The sequence below is a fragment of the Chelonoidis abingdonii genome, chromosome 1 (genome assembly GCF_003597395.2).
Source record: "Chelonoidis abingdonii isolate Lonesome George chromosome 1, CheloAbing_2.0, whole genome shotgun sequence".
In the NCBI taxonomy this organism is placed as follows: domain Eukaryota; kingdom Metazoa; phylum Chordata; order Testudines; family Testudinidae; genus Chelonoidis; species Chelonoidis abingdonii.
Genome location: NC_133769.1, coordinates 27,414,119 through 27,431,093, shown reverse-complemented (window position 1 = coordinate 27,431,093; position 16,975 = coordinate 27,414,119). Strand labels below are relative to the sequence as shown.

Below are 16,975 nucleotides of genomic sequence, written 5' to 3'. Positions count from 1 at the left end.
CAAACAGTGAACAGAAGTTACAATGCAGGCAAGTGTAGTGAATGGTGAACAGAAGTTACATTAATAAAGTGAACAATTAAAAACAATTTCATTTATCAGTTCTACGTTTTTGTGTGTAAACCTTAAGTATAACAAATCACAATTTTTACACACTTGTTTTGCATTTCACTCATTTTAGGCACTGAAAGTAAACTGGAGAGTGAGTATGACATCTTGGTTCTCATGAACTACACTACTGTGTTTGAGTTTTTAAACACAGTAGTGGCATATTTAAATGTAATAAAATTTTTCATTGACATTTAAAAATGCTATTTCTATAAGTGTTTTGTAAAAGATAGTTTTACAAAACTTAATTTGTTTGAATGCATGAGCATTCTTTTTGGATAAATCATATTCCACACTGGTAAACATAATAGTTTAGGGCATACTGCATACTGATTTTCTTTAATTTTATTCTGTTAGTAACAGTTAGAAAATGTGTTAGCAACAAAACAGATGCAAATGTCTCTAGAGCCTCCCTGAGACATTGATACAGTAGTGTATACTAGCTAGTTCAACACTTCTTTCAATCTGTTATAGTTCTTCCCTCCTCCCTGTCCCTCCCCACCTCCCACAGCGAACAACATAAAGGTTACTCCCAGTTATACACAATGAACTAATAAATGGAGACTCAACATATAATTTCTCTTTAAATTCAATAGGGAGTTAACAGGACTTAAACTGAAAACTCAAGGAATTAGTTAAATATTTATGTTCCCATAATTTTTTCCATCTTTAATCTCAGTCCTTTTAGGCTCCACAGTTGCTGGCAATCACAATCAAACAACTTCAGATTCAGATCTGAGTGTGGCACAGCAACATAAATATCTATCTTGGTGATGGACGGCTTCTTAAATAAACTATAGCTTCTTCCTCTTCACGGAATTATTGTAAAGTGGCTTTCAGCACAGACATCCAAACACTCTTGACTTCCAGTGGTGGGAGTAATGTAGCCATTGTAATCTATAAATTGCCATGGGTTTCAAAAGCAGATTTAAGTCTAAAATGCAGCCTAGGCTGATCTCTGACACAAGCCGGAGAAAGAGTCCAAGCTTCTGCTGCCCTGGGCCCAGCACGTGCCAGGGACCTAGTCCTGACACAGCCCTGGACTCTGTCTGATCCCCTGGGCCCAGCACCAGCCTTTACAAATAGTGGATCAAAACTCAATCTCTCTCCTCCAGACTGGTGATATAAGGAAAATTGAATCAATCACTCAGACAGATTGTGTGAAAATGCTGAGAAGCCTCCCAGCTCACTCCCAGGCTGCTCCCTGTCTTCCCCATCCCATCCCCATCTGCTAACCAGAGGCTGCTCCCCATCTTTCCTCATCCTGTGCACAACCCTTTGGGCTGCTCCCCATCTTTCCTCATCCTGTGCACAACCCTTTGGGCTGCTCCCCATCTTCCCGCATCCCATCAGCCATCACTCAGCTGCTCCCCATCTCCCCTGCCCCTCGGCTGCTGTCTTCCCCGATCCCCCTCTGCCATCCCCTGGCTGCCCCGTTGCTCCCCCTCCACTCCCTGGCTGCTCAGTCTTCCCTCATTTCATCCCATCCTCCTCTGCCACCCCCAGCTGCTACTCCTCCATCCCCCGGCTGCTCCCCGTCTTCCCCCCTGTCCCCCGCCGGCGGATGCTCCCCTCTATCCCCCATCCCATCCCCAGCTTTCATCCCCCGGCTGCTCCCCCTCCACCGCCCGGCTGCTCCGTCTTTCCTCATCCACCACTCCCGGATTGCAGCCTTCCCCTCTACTCCCCATCTTCCCCCATCCCATCTGCCACCCCCGGGTGCTCCCGCTCAGCTGCTCCCCATCTTCGCCCATCCCCATCTCTGCCACCCCCGGCTGCTCCCCTTCTTCCCGCACGCACCCAATCCGCACCCCACCCCGGCTGCTCCTTCTCCCCCTGCGGCTGCTCCGCCTGTTCCCCCAGCCCAGCCCCCTCTGCTGCCACCTCCCCCCCGACTGTCTCCCTCCGCCGCCTCCGACTTCCCCGTCCCATCCCCGGCACCTGCCAACCCGCGGGCCGCTCCGCCTCCTCCCCTTCAGCACCGCCCAGGCCTAGGAGGCACAATTCAGCCCCCGCCCCCGCCCCCTAACCTCGGGTATGGGCACAATAAAGGCGCCGACGCTGGGAGACTTCAATTTCCTAACGCGCATGTGCGCACAGTTGGCACGTGCGCATGCAGGGGACCATGGGAGCAAGGTGCGCCTGCGCAAGGGCGGGCGCTCGGTTCGGAGCGCCAGGCAAGGCAGCGTGTCGGGTGTGGGTGAGTGTCCGGCTCTGAGGCCGGGAGTGCGCGTGCATCCTGCCTGGGCCCCGGCTCAGCGAGGGGAGCGTCAGGGCTGCCCTGACACTGAAGGAGTCAGAAGGGGAGGGGCAGGATCTTCCCGAACGCAGCCGTGTCCTGCGGGCGGGTGGGCGAGGGCCCCCCACGTCCTGGCGCGGCTGGGGCAGGCTCGGAGTGAGGGTGGAGTTGTGGGGCGAAGTCCTGGCGCGCAGGGGCACGGAGCTGGGGTTGCCGCTGGCGGGATTGCCTGTTCCAGGCGCTTTCCGCTGGCTGTTGGGCTGACATGTTGGCAGAACTGAGGGATGTTTTCATGCAAACTCCACCCCCCGCCTTTAGTGCTGGGGGTGGGTCTGGGCGGGGTTGCTACCTGCTGCAACCAGGTGCCCCTGCTATTTCCACCTGCGCTGACAATGACAGGGTACTGGTGGGAGCAGAGGTACACGGTTGAATTCCTTCCCCTGGAATTGAGAGGATAGTATATCTGTGGCGTTGGTAAAGTAGCCGCCTACCTCAAAGCTTGCTGCAAAGTCTTGATAGGCAGGATTGGTTGTTTGGTGAGTCCTGGGCCTGTTCTGAATCCTGTGTGGGGTATAATGTAGTGCCTTTGGGAGGTGGCAAAATAAGGTGATTGTATTGTCCTCATGCACTAATGTGATGTTGTGACATGGCAGCACAAATAGTGTAATGTCAAGATGCACTTTCACACAGTCATACTGTTTTTTTTCATGCAGAAGAAATGGGTGGCAAACCTTGAGAATCAGGACTGTTTGGTTCTCCCCCTTCCAGTCCAAGAACAGGGATGCTGTTCGTTCGTTCTTTCTTTCATTGTACAATATGCATAAAAAGATTTGCCTCCCGTGGGTATTTTAATGTTTGTAAAGCACTTAGTGTACCATCTTTACATTGATAACACACAGGTCTGCCTCTCAGCTAATGAGGTCTCTTGCATCATCTAGTCCTATCTCAGCTTGTTTTTCTGACATCTCTTCCTGGATGTCCAGTCATTGTTCTAAATTTTGTCTTTTTTTCTCGGGTTCTCCCATCTGTCCATTTTCTTTATCAGAGTAGACAACACCGCTCTTCTCCCTGTCACTTAAGTGGTATAGCTTTTAGGTGTCATCTTTGACTGGGCCATTGTGTTTTTTATCTTGCCTTTAAAAAAAAATAAATCTTTAAAATCTAGCCTTTTCTCTCTCTCTCTACTAAGTGAAGACTCCTCAAACCCTCATCCTGACTTGACTGCTGTAACTTTTGCTTTCCTCCAGTCTATTCAGATTAAAGATCATTTTTCTGGTTTGTCATTCTGATCATGTTGAATCCCTCTTTGAGGTGTCCACCTGCTCACCATTGACTTCCACATCAAATATGTTTTTTATTGTTACCTTTTAAGTCTCTTCATAACTTAGCCCCATCTCCTAACTGATTTAGTAACCTATTATGATGTCAGCCCCTGCTTTTACTCTGCAAGTGCTCCCATCCCTTATTACCCACCAATCAGCTGCTTGCTTAAACACCTCTATGCTTGCTGCCATGCTGCCCCTTATGCTTAAGGAAAACTCCCTGATGAATATCTGAAGAGTCACTATTTTATCTTTCATATCCTTCTTTAAGGCTGGTCTCAGCTGTGACGCTTACTAATCTCATTTTGCTAATCATGGCCAAGCAGATGACCAGCTGAGACTATTTTTCTTTTCCCTACTCCTTTACTTCCTATCTTTACTCTCAAAAAATAAAGTAAAAACTAACTGCAATCCATGTAACTAGCAAAGTTGTGACAGCATATTCATTGCTTATTTGTTGTATCCACTCCTGCCCTTTTGTTTGTGTCTGTAAGTTGTAAACCTTTGAGGGCATTTATTCTCTTTTTTGTTTCTATTTCTGTATAATGCCTGGCACTATTGGGCCCCAGTTTGAATGGGGTCTTTGGGTTCTACCACAATATAAGTAACTAATCATCATTGCCATTGGTTACAAAGTCTGATTATAAGAAGAAATTGTCACTTCTTATTTAGTTTACTTCTATTTTCCCCGCATATGAAACAATAACATTTTTATTTTCCAGGTCATCGCTTTGATCCTTCTTGCCTCTTGGAAGGTGACGTGCATATGCAGTTAGATGACTGATGACAGAAACTTGACTCAAAATGCCTAATTTCGAACATCCAGAGTATCCTGAAGCTACCTTGCTTCACTTGGAAAGTATGGTGCCCTGTCGAGAATCCCAGGTGTCGTCACTGTTGTCAATATTTGGAGAGGTAGCTCGATCTATATTGTGTATTTGGGTAGATTATAGATGTTCTACTAAGATGTTTGTTTTGACGAACAGGCTGAAAACAAACTTAAATGTATTATTACTCCGAGCTAGGCTAGCTGTTTACATTGTAATTTGAAATTTTGTCTGATAAATTTCAAAACACAAGATCTTCTAGCTCAGAGGTCGGCAGCCTTTCAGAAGTGGTCTGCCGAGTCTTCATTTATTCACTCTGATTTAAGGTTTTGCGTGCCAGTAATAATTTTTATGTTTTTAGAAGGTCTCTTGCTAGAAGTCTCTAATCTATAACTAACCTACTGTTTGTATGTAAAATAAATAAGGTTTTTAAAATGTTTAAGAAACTTCATTTAAAATTAAATTAAAATGCGGAGCCACCCGGGACCAGTGGCCAGGACCCAGGCAGTGTGAGTGCCACTGAAAATCAGCTTGCATGCTGCCTTTGGCACGCGTGCCATAGGTTGCCTACCTGTGTTCTAGCTGCTGTGAGCAAGGGGGAGCTTTATAGCTATTTTTTCCCCTCCTGGCTGCTGTTAGTTGGCTTTCCACTACCAGTCATTCTTAGCTGCTATGAGGTGGTGATAGGAAAGATCCTTGCCTCTCTACTCCTCTTACATCTCAGCTTTTCTAGGGTCGCCCTCTTGTATGGATAACTCTGGTACCTGTCTCTGCTGTTGTGCTGGTAGCTTTTCCAACAGAAACAACATGAAACATGATTCTTGTTCATTTCATTGCTGCCCATAAAGCTCTGGAATAGCTGCTATAAAACTGACCAGAGACGTGTTTATTTTTACTCTTCTGGTGCTTGGCAAAGCTATTGCAGTGGCAAAGGCAATGGAGCTGTTTATCTGCAGACTCTGGAAGGGCAGCATGGTATCAATTTACATTCAGTTAACAATATGTAAATTGATAGTTTGTCTGGTACTGCATTTGATTTTTACAAGGTATGGTATATTTATAAAGCTTAAATACTGGATTTTGGTGTATTTATTATAGCCATAAAGGATGGAAGCTTAATTTGTTTTTAAACAAAAGCTTAAATTCTGCAGAATCCTTATGGCTTAGGCCAGTGGTCCCCAACCTTTTTGTGACCAGTAGCATGTTCATGTTTTCAGAAAAGTGTGGCTGGCTCCAACAATTTTACAAGGCTTATTTTGTATTTGTACATTAAATACAAAAAAAACATATTTAATATTACATAATATATGAATCCAGAGAGAAGTCAGAAAAAAGCCATGAGGACAGAGAACACTGGTGCCTGCAACCCTGGAGTACTCTGTCCCCAGCAGGCGCAGGGCCCCAGATTCTCTTCTCTGCTGGGCACTAGGTGGGCCCTGCACCTGCCGGGGACCGAGAACACCAGCGCCTGCAGCCCCAGAGTTCTCGGTCCCCGGCAGGCGTGGGGCTGTAGCTTCTCTCCAGCTTAAGCCACGGCTCCGCACCTGTCAGGGACCGAGAACACTGGTGCCCACAGCCTACAGCCCCAGAGTTCTCTGTCCCTGGCAGGCATGGGGCCGCAGCTTCTCTCCCCTGCTGGGAACTAGGCAGGCCTCGCACCTGCCGGGAACAGAGAATACCGCGCCTGCAGCCTGAGTTCTCTGTCCCCAGCAGGTCCCCTGCTGGGCACTAGGCAGCACACATAAATGCCCCGGTGGGCGCCATGGCGCCCACGGGCACCACGTTGGGGACCACTGGCTTAGGCTGTCCCCATACTTTCCAGGGTAAGCTTCCTGCTTGCCACTGGAGAGTGAATTTTTCAAGCATTGCCTTCAGAACATTTTGAAGACTTACCTTTACTCAGGCACTTGTTTTGAAGTCATGACCTGAGTGCATTTAGTTTCATTGTTACCCAGAAGATGTTTTCTCTGTTAACTTTGTCAGTTTGGGTGTCTTAGTTAATTTTAAATATGTACAGCTGCCTTAAAGCTACAATGGGCACATTTTGATAAAAAAAAAAAAAAAATGTATCTTCAGAATGAATTGTATTTGCTTCCAGTCTTTCCCCTCTAATCTCAGTTCTCTCATTTTTATTTTATTTTTTTAATTTCCACCCACTTCGTCCTTTTCATTCAATTAAACTGCTTTGAGTTATCCTTTTAATCATAGGGACATAGGTTTTATGAGGAGGGTAAAATTTTCAAAGCATATAGGTGACTTAGGCTCCTAAGGTACTTACGGTTTGGGTAAAATTTTAAATATCAGCAGCCACAAAAATGGCTACTCGGGCTTTGTGAAACAATAGCAGAGCTTCAGATGTTTTTATTAGCCGTTAAAATGATTTATAATTTGATAAAGTCTACCTTGAGAAATATAGCATGAATACTGGGTAACAGCCATGGTTTAGTATTATGGGTGAGGAGGCTTGCCCCCTCTCTCTCCTCCCAGGTTCCAATATCTTCTGTCTTAGCTCTTCTGTAACTTGTGTTTATCACTACATAATTTGAGAAATTACACTTTTTTTTTTTAGTTGTAAGCCTTAATTAAGTGCTTTCCATTATAGAAGTTGATATTTAGCTTTTTGAGTCTAAAAGAGAGTATATCTACTCAGCCCACTGCTGCTCAGGGGTTCCATCCGCCGGCTCCTGCCAGCCGGGATCCTGGCTGCTGGACCCACTCACTCCGCTGCCGGTCTGGGATCCTGGCCCTGCCCACAGACAGTGGGTACCTACCTTCTCCCTGGTTCTGGCCCATTCTCTTCCTCTCTCTGCACTGAGCTGAGGGCTGGGGATGAAGGGTCTGGCCAGGAGCTAGAATGAGGGAGGGGGCTCAGGGTTGGGGCAGGAAGTTTGGGTGTGGGGCACTTACCTGGGCAGCTCCCATATGATGTGAGGGGTGCAGGTGGGAATGTGAGGGGGGAGTGCAGGAGCTCCTGTTTGGTGCTCAGGGTGGGGGTGGGGATGTGTGGGGTGCATGGGATGTGGAAGGGCAGGGGATGTGGGGGGTGCAAGAGTCAGGGCAGAGGGCTGGGGGCATGTGATGGGGGTGCAGGTGTAAGGGCAGGGTGGGCTGGGTATTTGTGTGGGTGCTAGGGTCAGGGCTGGGGTCGTGTTGGGGAGTGAAGGAATCAACAGAGGGCTGGGTGCGTATGACAGAGGTACAGGGCTCAGAGCAGGTGCCTGGGGCTGTGTGGGGGGTCGGGGCTCAGGTCAGAGGGCTGAGTGACTGCCCCCTGAGAACCCTAACCCCCTGCTCCTTGTCCCCTGACTACCCCATCCTGGGACCCCTGCCTCTAACTGCCTCCCAGGACCCTATCCCCTATCTGAGCCTCCCTGCTCCTTGTCTCCTGACTGCCCCCCTAGCACCCTCCCCCCTACCTGTCCCCTGACTACCCCGACCCTTATTCACACCCGTGCCCCCAGACAGATCCCCCGGACTCCCATGCTTATCCACCTGCTCCCCGACAGGCCCCCCTTAACTCTGGACCCATACAACACGCCCCCCGCTCCCTGCCTGCCCCAACCCCTCTCCACACCCCTGCCTCCTGACAGCCACCCCCCAGAACTACCGACTCATCCAACCCCCCCAGCTCCTTGTCCCCTGACCACCTCCTCCAGAGACCCCCCCACCCTAACTGCCCCCTCGACCCTCCTTGCTCCCTGTCCCCTTGCTGCCCTGACCGCCTATCCGCTCCCACCACTCCCTGACAGACTCCGGGACTCCATGCCCATCCCCCACCTGCTCCCTGACTGCCCCCTCCAGAGACCCCCGCCTCTAGCCACCCTCCGCTTGGGATCTCACCCCCTATCCAACCCACCCTGCTCCCTGTCCCCTGACTGCCCCCACCCCTTATCCAACCCCTCTAGCCCCAGACCCCTTACCGTGAGGCTCCAAGCAGAGCCTGATATGCTGCCCCGCGGGAGCATGCAGCCCTGGCCCCCAGAGTGCTGTGCACCCAGCGGCAGGGCTCCAGATGAGCGGGGAGCACCTCTCCTTCCCCGCGGAGCCAAACACTGCCCCGCGGGAGCACGCAGCCTCAGCCCTCAAAGCGCTGTGCGCGTGGCGGCAGGGCTCCAGGGGGAGGTGGGGGAGGGGCTGGAGGCTTGCTGCGCTCGGCCAGACGCTCCAGCCCGGGAGCATGGACTCTGTGGCTTGTCACGTCAGCAGGATTTTTAATGGCACGCTGGAGTCCTGGTAGCCCGCAGTGTGCCATTAAAAATCAGCTCGCATACCGTCTTTGGCATGTGTGCCATAGGTTGCCGACTCCGGTCTAGATAATTAGTCCTGCCTTGAGTGTAGGGAACTGGACTAGATGACTTACTGAGGTCCCTTCCAGTCCTGCACATCTGATTCTATGATCTTTAGTGCCGTAGTATGAGCCTGAGGCTGTAGATTTTTTTTGCAGTGTAGATGTACCCTTAAAGGGCCAGAGTCTGACTTCTTTATACATGTTGAATAGTACTCTGCAATTAGTGCCATCATTATCAGTGGGACATCTTGACAGGTAAGCTACTACTGAACATGAGTAAGGATGGCAGAATCAGAATACTTTTTTGTCCCTAGAGAAGACATGATCTAACTCAGGTTAGCTCTCTTGAGTTAAAATCCCAGTTGTCATTTTCTTATGAGTTAACAGATTGAAGTAAAGCCAACAGACTCCCTTGTCTTCACTAGAATTTTACGTCAGTTTAGCTAACTTGAGTTAAGAACACACCCTTTGCCTAATGAAGAAACAGCCTTAATAGTCCGGGAGTTTCAGTGGTGGCTTTAGGGCCTTTTTTGAACCCTGCTCTCAGGTTTGGAGGACCGTAGAATCAAAGTGATAAAATACTATTTTGCATCTTAATGAGTGTTCTGTATTTGAGTCTCTTAATTTAAAACAAAGCTTTTCTTCTGGCAGCAAACTAGATGAGCCAAAGTTTTCTAAGTCTCACAAATAAAGAGAATGTTAGGTATTAAAATTTCTAAACTTTTTTTTTTCTAGCGTCAGCATTTTAGCTTCCCATCGATCTTTATCTATGGACATACATCTTGTGGCAAGACCTATGTGATGCAAACTCTTCTAGAAACATTAGAGGTAAGAATAAATTCTTACGGAATTCACAAGACACTTTGAGCCAATGAGAAATTAAAAAAAGTTCCCAAACTAGCTACTTTCACTTTGGTGGAAAATTGCAAGAACAATTTATTTTGTTCCTATTTCTTGTCTGTTATTCTTACAGTATCTCATCCACTTATTGCTTAACTGTCACATAAAACACCTTCTTTCTCATCAAGGATGCTGCACAACATAATGCAAATTAACACAGAATAAACTCATAATATTCAAAATTGATAAAAGAAAATGTTCTGAAGTTGGTGGGTCCAGAAAGGTGGGTGAACGGTCATTAATAAAGGGCCAGTGTTGATCAGAATCAGCCTGGCATGAAATTAAAAAAACAAACAAAAATACTTGATTTGATTTTTTTAATAAAGTGAGGAGTGGTAAACTGTGATGGCTTTCTGGACTGACTGGAGCAAAGACAACACTCACTGATCTGAGACAATCATTTACAGCTCATTTTTTTTGAGCTGAGAAATTCACCTTTCAATCCATTTTATTTGCTTATAAAACTGTATTTGTAGGCATATTACAAATACTAATTCCAAAATGCTACCAGTTATTGGCTATTTGTATTACGATGCCTAGAAGTCCTGATCTTGTTCAAGGCACCATTTCATTAGGTCCTGTACAGTATATGAGTAACAAATTAATCATCTGGTAATCAGAAATGTATCATCATTCACCATTTTCTAACATAATTTACAAAAGTAAAAATTAAGAATCTGAGTAACTCATGTGAAGCCATATAATTGCTTAAATAAATAAAGAGCGAGAGCAAGCGCAAGTGCATATCCTCCTAGTATATTTGAGAAGTATCCAAATATACCAACTAAAATGAATGAGTCTCTCTCTAGGAAATTACTAAAGTACAAATGCAAAACAAGATTAAAATAAATAATTTAAATCAAGTTTTTCCTGTTCACTGATTTAATTCATGATTAAAATTAGAGCTGTCAAGCAATTTAAAAAAAAATCCATTAATTGCGATCATGCAATTAAACAATAGAATACCATTTATATAACTATTTTTGTATGTTTGTAATAGTAGAGAGAGATCACTGTATACTTTGTATTATATGTGGTAATTAAAATCAATATATTTGAAAATGTAGAAAAGCATCCAAAATATTTAATAAATTTCAATTGGTATTCTATTGTTTAACAGTGCTAATAAAACTGTGATTAATCACCATTAATTTTTTTGAGTTAACTGCGCTTAATGGACAGCCCTAATTAAAATTGATGGTTTTAATCTCTTATATTTAAATCAGTGTGCCCTGATGTGCAGTTACACTGGTTAGCTATGTGCACAGCTAGCAGAGTGAGTCAGAATGATTTTTTTTAAAATTAACGAAATGTCTTGAAGTCCTGTTGGCCATGTTATTGACTTATTTATGGGACAATAAAAGACATGGATAATACTGACTTCAATAATGTAATCTAAATTATGATTAATTGTATCATTATGAACCTTCAGTTTTTGGTTTCAAATATTATTTCCTATTTGAATATGAAATTCAGTATTGGTTGGGTGTTAGAATTTAAGGTAGGTGTAGACCTCTTGCAAGATAGCAGATGTATAAAGCTTAAATATTGGACCTTGATGTATTATTTAACTTCCCAATAGACTGCCATAACTGAAAGCTCATTTTGCAAACCTGCTGTCGTGAGTTGTTAAACATGTCTAAGGTCTGATTTGAGCAATGTGATAAGGTAAATAAGATGTCATATAAAATACGAGCTTTGAGAATCTTAGAGCTAGGCCAACCTAACTTTATCCACCCTGCTGGCTTCTTTTACCTTGTTTTATTGATTCCCTTCTTCCTTTACATGACTTTGTTTTGATTTGATTTGGCTGAAAATTGCATCCTGTTTGTGCACTTAACCATGTGAATTTGTTGCATTGATGGTGTTGCCGGTGGAGCTGCAGTCCCTCTCCCTTTAATTGGTTAACCGGTTAAATGATATATTTTTAATCATTTAAACAGTTATCTTTTAAAACTATATTTACATCCCTAGTTAGGATAAGTCCAAGAGAAGGCCTCTGCCTAGGTATTGCTGAAGTGGACAAAGTGTTTTTTTTTTTTTTTTTTTTTTTTTTTTTTCTATACGTAACCATTCACATCCTTGTGGGGGTTCTCGCTACATGAGGACTTAGATATTCTTCACAAGCTGTAAAGCTACTTTGGACCTAATGGAACATGTTCTATGTTGCTAAGTCATGCAGGACGGCTCGTTGAGTTGACATCAGTCACTTGACGTGCAACTGAGCTTCGTGAGAGCTTGTGAGAACAGTGCTTAAATTGTCTTAAACAATTCTCCTCTGAGTGTTGGTTACTGTACTTAGGGTACGTCTACACTGCACGATTATTTCGAATTAGCTTAAACCGTATTACAAACAGATCTAATAAAATCGGTTTAGGCGTCCACAGTGGGATCCGAAATCGATTGTTTGCCGTCATGATCAAGCTACCTATGATCAGGAGCGGTGCACTGTGGGTAGCTGTTCCTCAGCTATTCCGTAGTTCCCACTTCCCGTGTTGAGAGCACAGCCTGCTGATGGGCAGAAACATTTCCCGGGTGTGCTGGGTACGCCTCCCCTCCTTTGTACGGCAGCAGACACCCTTGGCGCCTTTTCGCGGAGTGCATTGAGCAAACGCCATAGCACAGCAATCTTTCCCTTTTTTTTCACGTGGTGTGGTGGGGGGGAATAAACTGAGGAGCTGTCCTTGACACACCAGACACTGTGTTTTGAACCTAAGACATTGGGAGCTCAGCCAAGAATGCAAATAATTTCAGAGACTGCTGTGGACTTGTGGATAGGCTGGATCCTCAGTACCCTCCCTCCCTCATGAGCGTCCATCTGAGTCTCTGTCTCCCGTTACGCTTGTCACGCAGCGCTGTGTATCTGGAGTTTTTTATTCAAACGCTTTGCATTTCGTGTTCTGTAACGGGCTGGATACAACAGATTTGTCTCCCCATTCAGCGATCCGACCTACTATCTCCCGTACGGTCTATGCTGGAGCTCTTTTTCGATTTCAGACTGCATCGCCAGCCGTGCCGATCAGTCCACGCTGGGCAAGCAGGAAATGTAATTCAAAGTTGCGGGGCTTTTCCTGTTTACGGCCGCTGCATCCGAGTTCAGATTGCTGTCAGTGCTGCCTCTGGGATGCCGCCGGAGGCCAATAACGTCGATTTCCGTCCACACGAACCCTAATCCGAGTTATCGCTATGAATTTAGCGCTACTCTCTCGTGGGAGGAGTTCCGAAATCGATTTAAGGAGCCGTTTAACTCGATATTAATGACGACGTCGTGTGAACGGATACAGTGTTAAATCGGTATATCGGCCATTAAACCGATTTAAAGTCGCAGTGTAGACCTGGCCTTAATCTCCCATGAGTGAGGTGCTTCTTAATCTCCGATGAGTGAAGTTCTTCTTTACAATACTCAAAAAAAAGAAATAAGGATGCTTCCTACTAAACATTGAATAAATTGTCAGCATGTATTCACACTTTCCCACATCCACTGAGCCTTTGATTTGGGTTCTAATTAAGTGGAACAACTGTAATATTCTCAGTACCGGGGCTTCTATATATAACCTTGCATGAGAGATTTGGTTCTGCAAGGAATGTGTGTCCTAGTGACTACTGCTTTCCAGAAGGTTTTGATGTTCAGTGAAGAACAGCAACATATATTTGTTTAAGAGTGAGGTTCTATGCCAACAACCTATTTTAAGAGCTACAGTTGCTACACAAGTAACCTTTCTTTCCTTACATACATGTGAGTGACAGATAGAATAATAAAAATGGAACCAATATTGTTGTTCCATTAAGGCAGATAACCTTAGCTTTTGAACATTAAAAAGATACTGCCAAAATTGACAGGCCTGAAATTTTACTTAGAAGTAGCAGTAAAATCACCCCCCTCTTCTTTCTTATTTTAACGCTATCTTTAGTGCTGAAATCTCCCCCCCCCACACGTCCCCCCTCCCCCTCCAAAAAAGTAGTGGCTGAAGCAGTGAGCGAAGTCACAAAACTTGAACTCTTCTGCTATAAACAAAATAAGGAGAGCTCTGGGTTTTCATACAATTGGGGGCATGTATTCCAGTGAAGTTTATACATAGATTGTGCTGTCTCTCTAATTGGTCAGTGTCATTCCTCTTATCAGTCTTGGAGTCCGGGTGGATTGATTTAAATTGTCAAGTGCAAAGCCTCAATTTAAATCTTTTAATCAGCTTTTCCATTTGTACTTCAGTTATTTTCTAAAGAGAGGTGCATTCTCATTGGTTGATATAACCATGTTGATTTACAATCAAATAGAGCCTTAACACTACATTTGGTACTCTTTTTTGCTGCCTAGCAGGGTATGCTGTAACTACCTTTATTTAACAAGTTATAGATCTTAATATTTTCAGTCTTATTATTTGTACATTTTAGTATGTTAGAAAATGGTGAATGATTTTTATTGCTTATTTACTAGATAATTAACTTTTTGCTCATGATTTCTATCAAGCTGCATTAGGATGGTAAATGGAGTTTAATTAAACACACAACAGCATATAAAACTTCATTTTTATTAAATGAAACCTTAAGTTTTGTATACATAAACTTCTCTAGTCAAAATCTGTTTCACATTTACAACTAAATGATTTATTGAAGAGAGGGATTAATGGTAGTCAGTGAATTAAACTGATTATTTCAGGTTGGCCTAGAAAAATAATGTACCTAATAGGCTGACCTATTGTGCTACATTTATGAATCTGCAAAAGTTAGATGTTTTCCCCCTGATTCTTTCTTTATATAGAAAAGCAGTCTTCAACTCAGTTTTTCATAAAGGCTCATGGGTTCAGAATATTTTATTTTTTATGTAAATGTTTTAAAAAATATTAAGTTTAGGCCTGTACATATTTTGTTTTAAATTCACATTTCATTTTAAACAGACTTATTTTTTAAAAGAACTTCTTATTTAAATAACAAAAAAATTTGTCATTTTTATAATCCACTCTGAAAGGAGTTAAATATGCAAATAACCTTACGGAAATAAGAATCTTATGTATTTCAGTGCTTTGACTACACAGGACTTAGCACACAGAAGTAAGAGTTGTGTACTGTGTTCACACAGATTTGCAACGCAAAACAAACTGATAAATCTAAATTGTAGCGTAACAGCCTTGAAACATCAATATAAATAATGCTGTAAGATGATCTCAGGGCTTCTGTTAATGAAAAGTGTTGCAGAAATTGATTTGAGAAATGAAGTGAGGAGATGGGAACCTGAAATAGTGAATCACAGTTACTGCCACAGTACAAGCTCATGGCAGGAATGTCTTTGAATACACATCATGCTATATGTAATGCTTCCAATCATCAGCTCATTTTCACAGATAAGTCATGGGTGCATGCTCCTGACAGTGCATTGAAAGTATAGATCAACATCTTGTCTCAAGTGTATGTGGAAGTTGCGTTCCAAATATTTTTTTCCTATTTAAACTAAATCCTTGATATTTTTTTGTTTGGCATGAAACTTTACTGTCAAATGGAAGTCTGAGACCCAGCCTGAGTCTGATGCTTTTGACCCAGTAATGTGTAATACATTTAAAAAAGTTTTTTTTTGATCAAAAATATATCTTTGTTTTTCTTGAGTTATACTGAAGAGAGGGTTTTTTAAATATAAACATAATTTACACTGAATGTTACATATTAGTAACTCTGTCACAAGATAATATGGTTAAAAATCTGTTTACTTGCCCTTTTGTGGTATGTAAAATTTTGAATTGCTACAGATATGATAATCTTTTATTGATCCTATTTCTGTAAATACTGGGTCCTGTTGATGGCGATGCAGTTTATTCCTGTGTCTGTTTTGGGGAGCAAGGAAATTAGAATATTAAACTCTGATTTTTTTTAACCATTTGGATGATTTTTTATCATTTGTATTTTCTTTCAGTATAACTAAATTAGATTGTCTGTCTTTTCTCATTTTTTAGCTTCCTCATGTGTTTGTGAACTGTGTTGAATGCTTTACTTCAAGGCTGCTTTTAGAGGAAATTTTGACCCAGTTACAGAGCCTTTCATCTGAAAAGAAACACGGTTCTCATGTGCCCTGTGACACGTTTAATGACTTTGTGCGTCTGTTTAAGCAAGAAATTATTACTCAAGATCTGCAGAATCAAACGGTATATATTGTAAGTAATGTAACTTGCATGTTTCTACTATTTTTATTTTCCAAAAATGTATTTGTCAGAGTTCCTTTATGTATGAAAATATAGGTGTTGCTCATCAATTTACATAGGATTTCTGTGTTGTACTGTATGAGCCTGATTCAAAGATAATTGAAATTAATGAGATTCTTTCAGTTGATTTTACTGGGGTTTGCTCAGGCTCTATATGCCTATTTTTGTAAAACTATTCACATGCAAATACTAATAGATTTTGCTAAATAGTTAACTAAAAATTTTAACAAATAAAGGTTGCCAGAAGAGAAAACTGAGTTGATTTCTAATGAGGTAGAGAGTCAACCTCACAAATCTCTTTTGGGAGATAGTTCTACTAGAAGGAAACCGACCAGGGGAAGCTACATGTGGAGTACCCAAGTGAAGAGGGTAGCTAGGCTAGCACAGATTTAATCTAGAGGTCATGCTGCTTGGTTCCCTTTATAAAAAGTTCGCTGTTGAACTCTCATAAAACTTTAATCTTCAGTAGCAAGACTTAAAACTCAGTTCTTACCTTTTTAAAGGCAGCCAGAGTGCAAAAAAGTAGAGCAATGAAAAGTTAATTTGTCAAAATGTTGTAGATCATGTGCACAGTGGGTGGAGGAAGAAGTCCAGCAGAAAGACTATAGTTGTATTCCAAGTGAAAAATAATGCATAAAGCATAGTTGTAGTAGCGGAGAACTTGAAATAATGTAAATAGTGGACACACTCTCCAGAATATATTTTCTTTGGGGAAAAAAGGAACTAAAAATTTGTTAAAGGAGGCCAAATTAACCATGTGATTAAAATTGAAGGTGTTCAGATTGCAAGTTTGATGCCACTGGAAGACTTTTTTTTTTTTTTTTTTTTTTTTTTTTTTAAATATTCCCCCTAACCAGTGTTGTGGTGTTTTGCCTTACTTGAAGTCAAGTAAGAAAGAAGTAAACAAGCGTGTTTAAACATCTTCATGTAATTTTGCAGGCACAGCTAAATATTTTATATTTTTTCAAACTACATACAATATTGAGTTGATGAAGTTCGTATTCTGTTTAGTGACTGCATTAATATCTTTGTAGCTTTATGCAGGAGTGTTTTGAATAAAGTTTGAATGTTTAAAGAATGTGGAAGGTTAGTCGGAACTTTTTTAA

At 42.8% G+C, this 16,975-nt stretch overlaps 1 protein-coding gene across 10 annotated transcripts in view; it reads left to right on the top strand.

The window, feature by feature from the left end:
• The first annotated feature begins 2,130 nt into the window (after positions 1–2,130).
• ORC5 (origin recognition complex subunit 5) overlaps positions 2,131–16,975 on the top strand; it is a 151,466-nt gene continuing 136,621 nt past the window's right edge. For 3 of the 10 annotated variants that reach the window (XR_012655660.1, XM_075064594.1, XM_032800947.2), the window contains exons 1-4: positions 2,133–2,305; positions 4,389–4,581; positions 9,517–9,609; positions 15,624–15,821. Coding sequence is in view for 9 of the 10 variants with exons in the window: in XM_075064594.1 (XP_074920695.1) it covers positions 4,471–4,581; positions 9,517–9,609; positions 15,624–15,821 (402 nt within the window). In the remaining variant the exon portion in view is untranslated. Of the gene's footprint in view, positions 2,306–2,328; positions 2,401–4,388; positions 4,582–9,516; positions 9,610–15,623; positions 15,822–16,975 lie in introns of those variants that run through there. The other 7 variants (XM_075064590.1, XM_032800945.2, XM_075064589.1 and 4 more) reach the window with 6 other exon arrangements.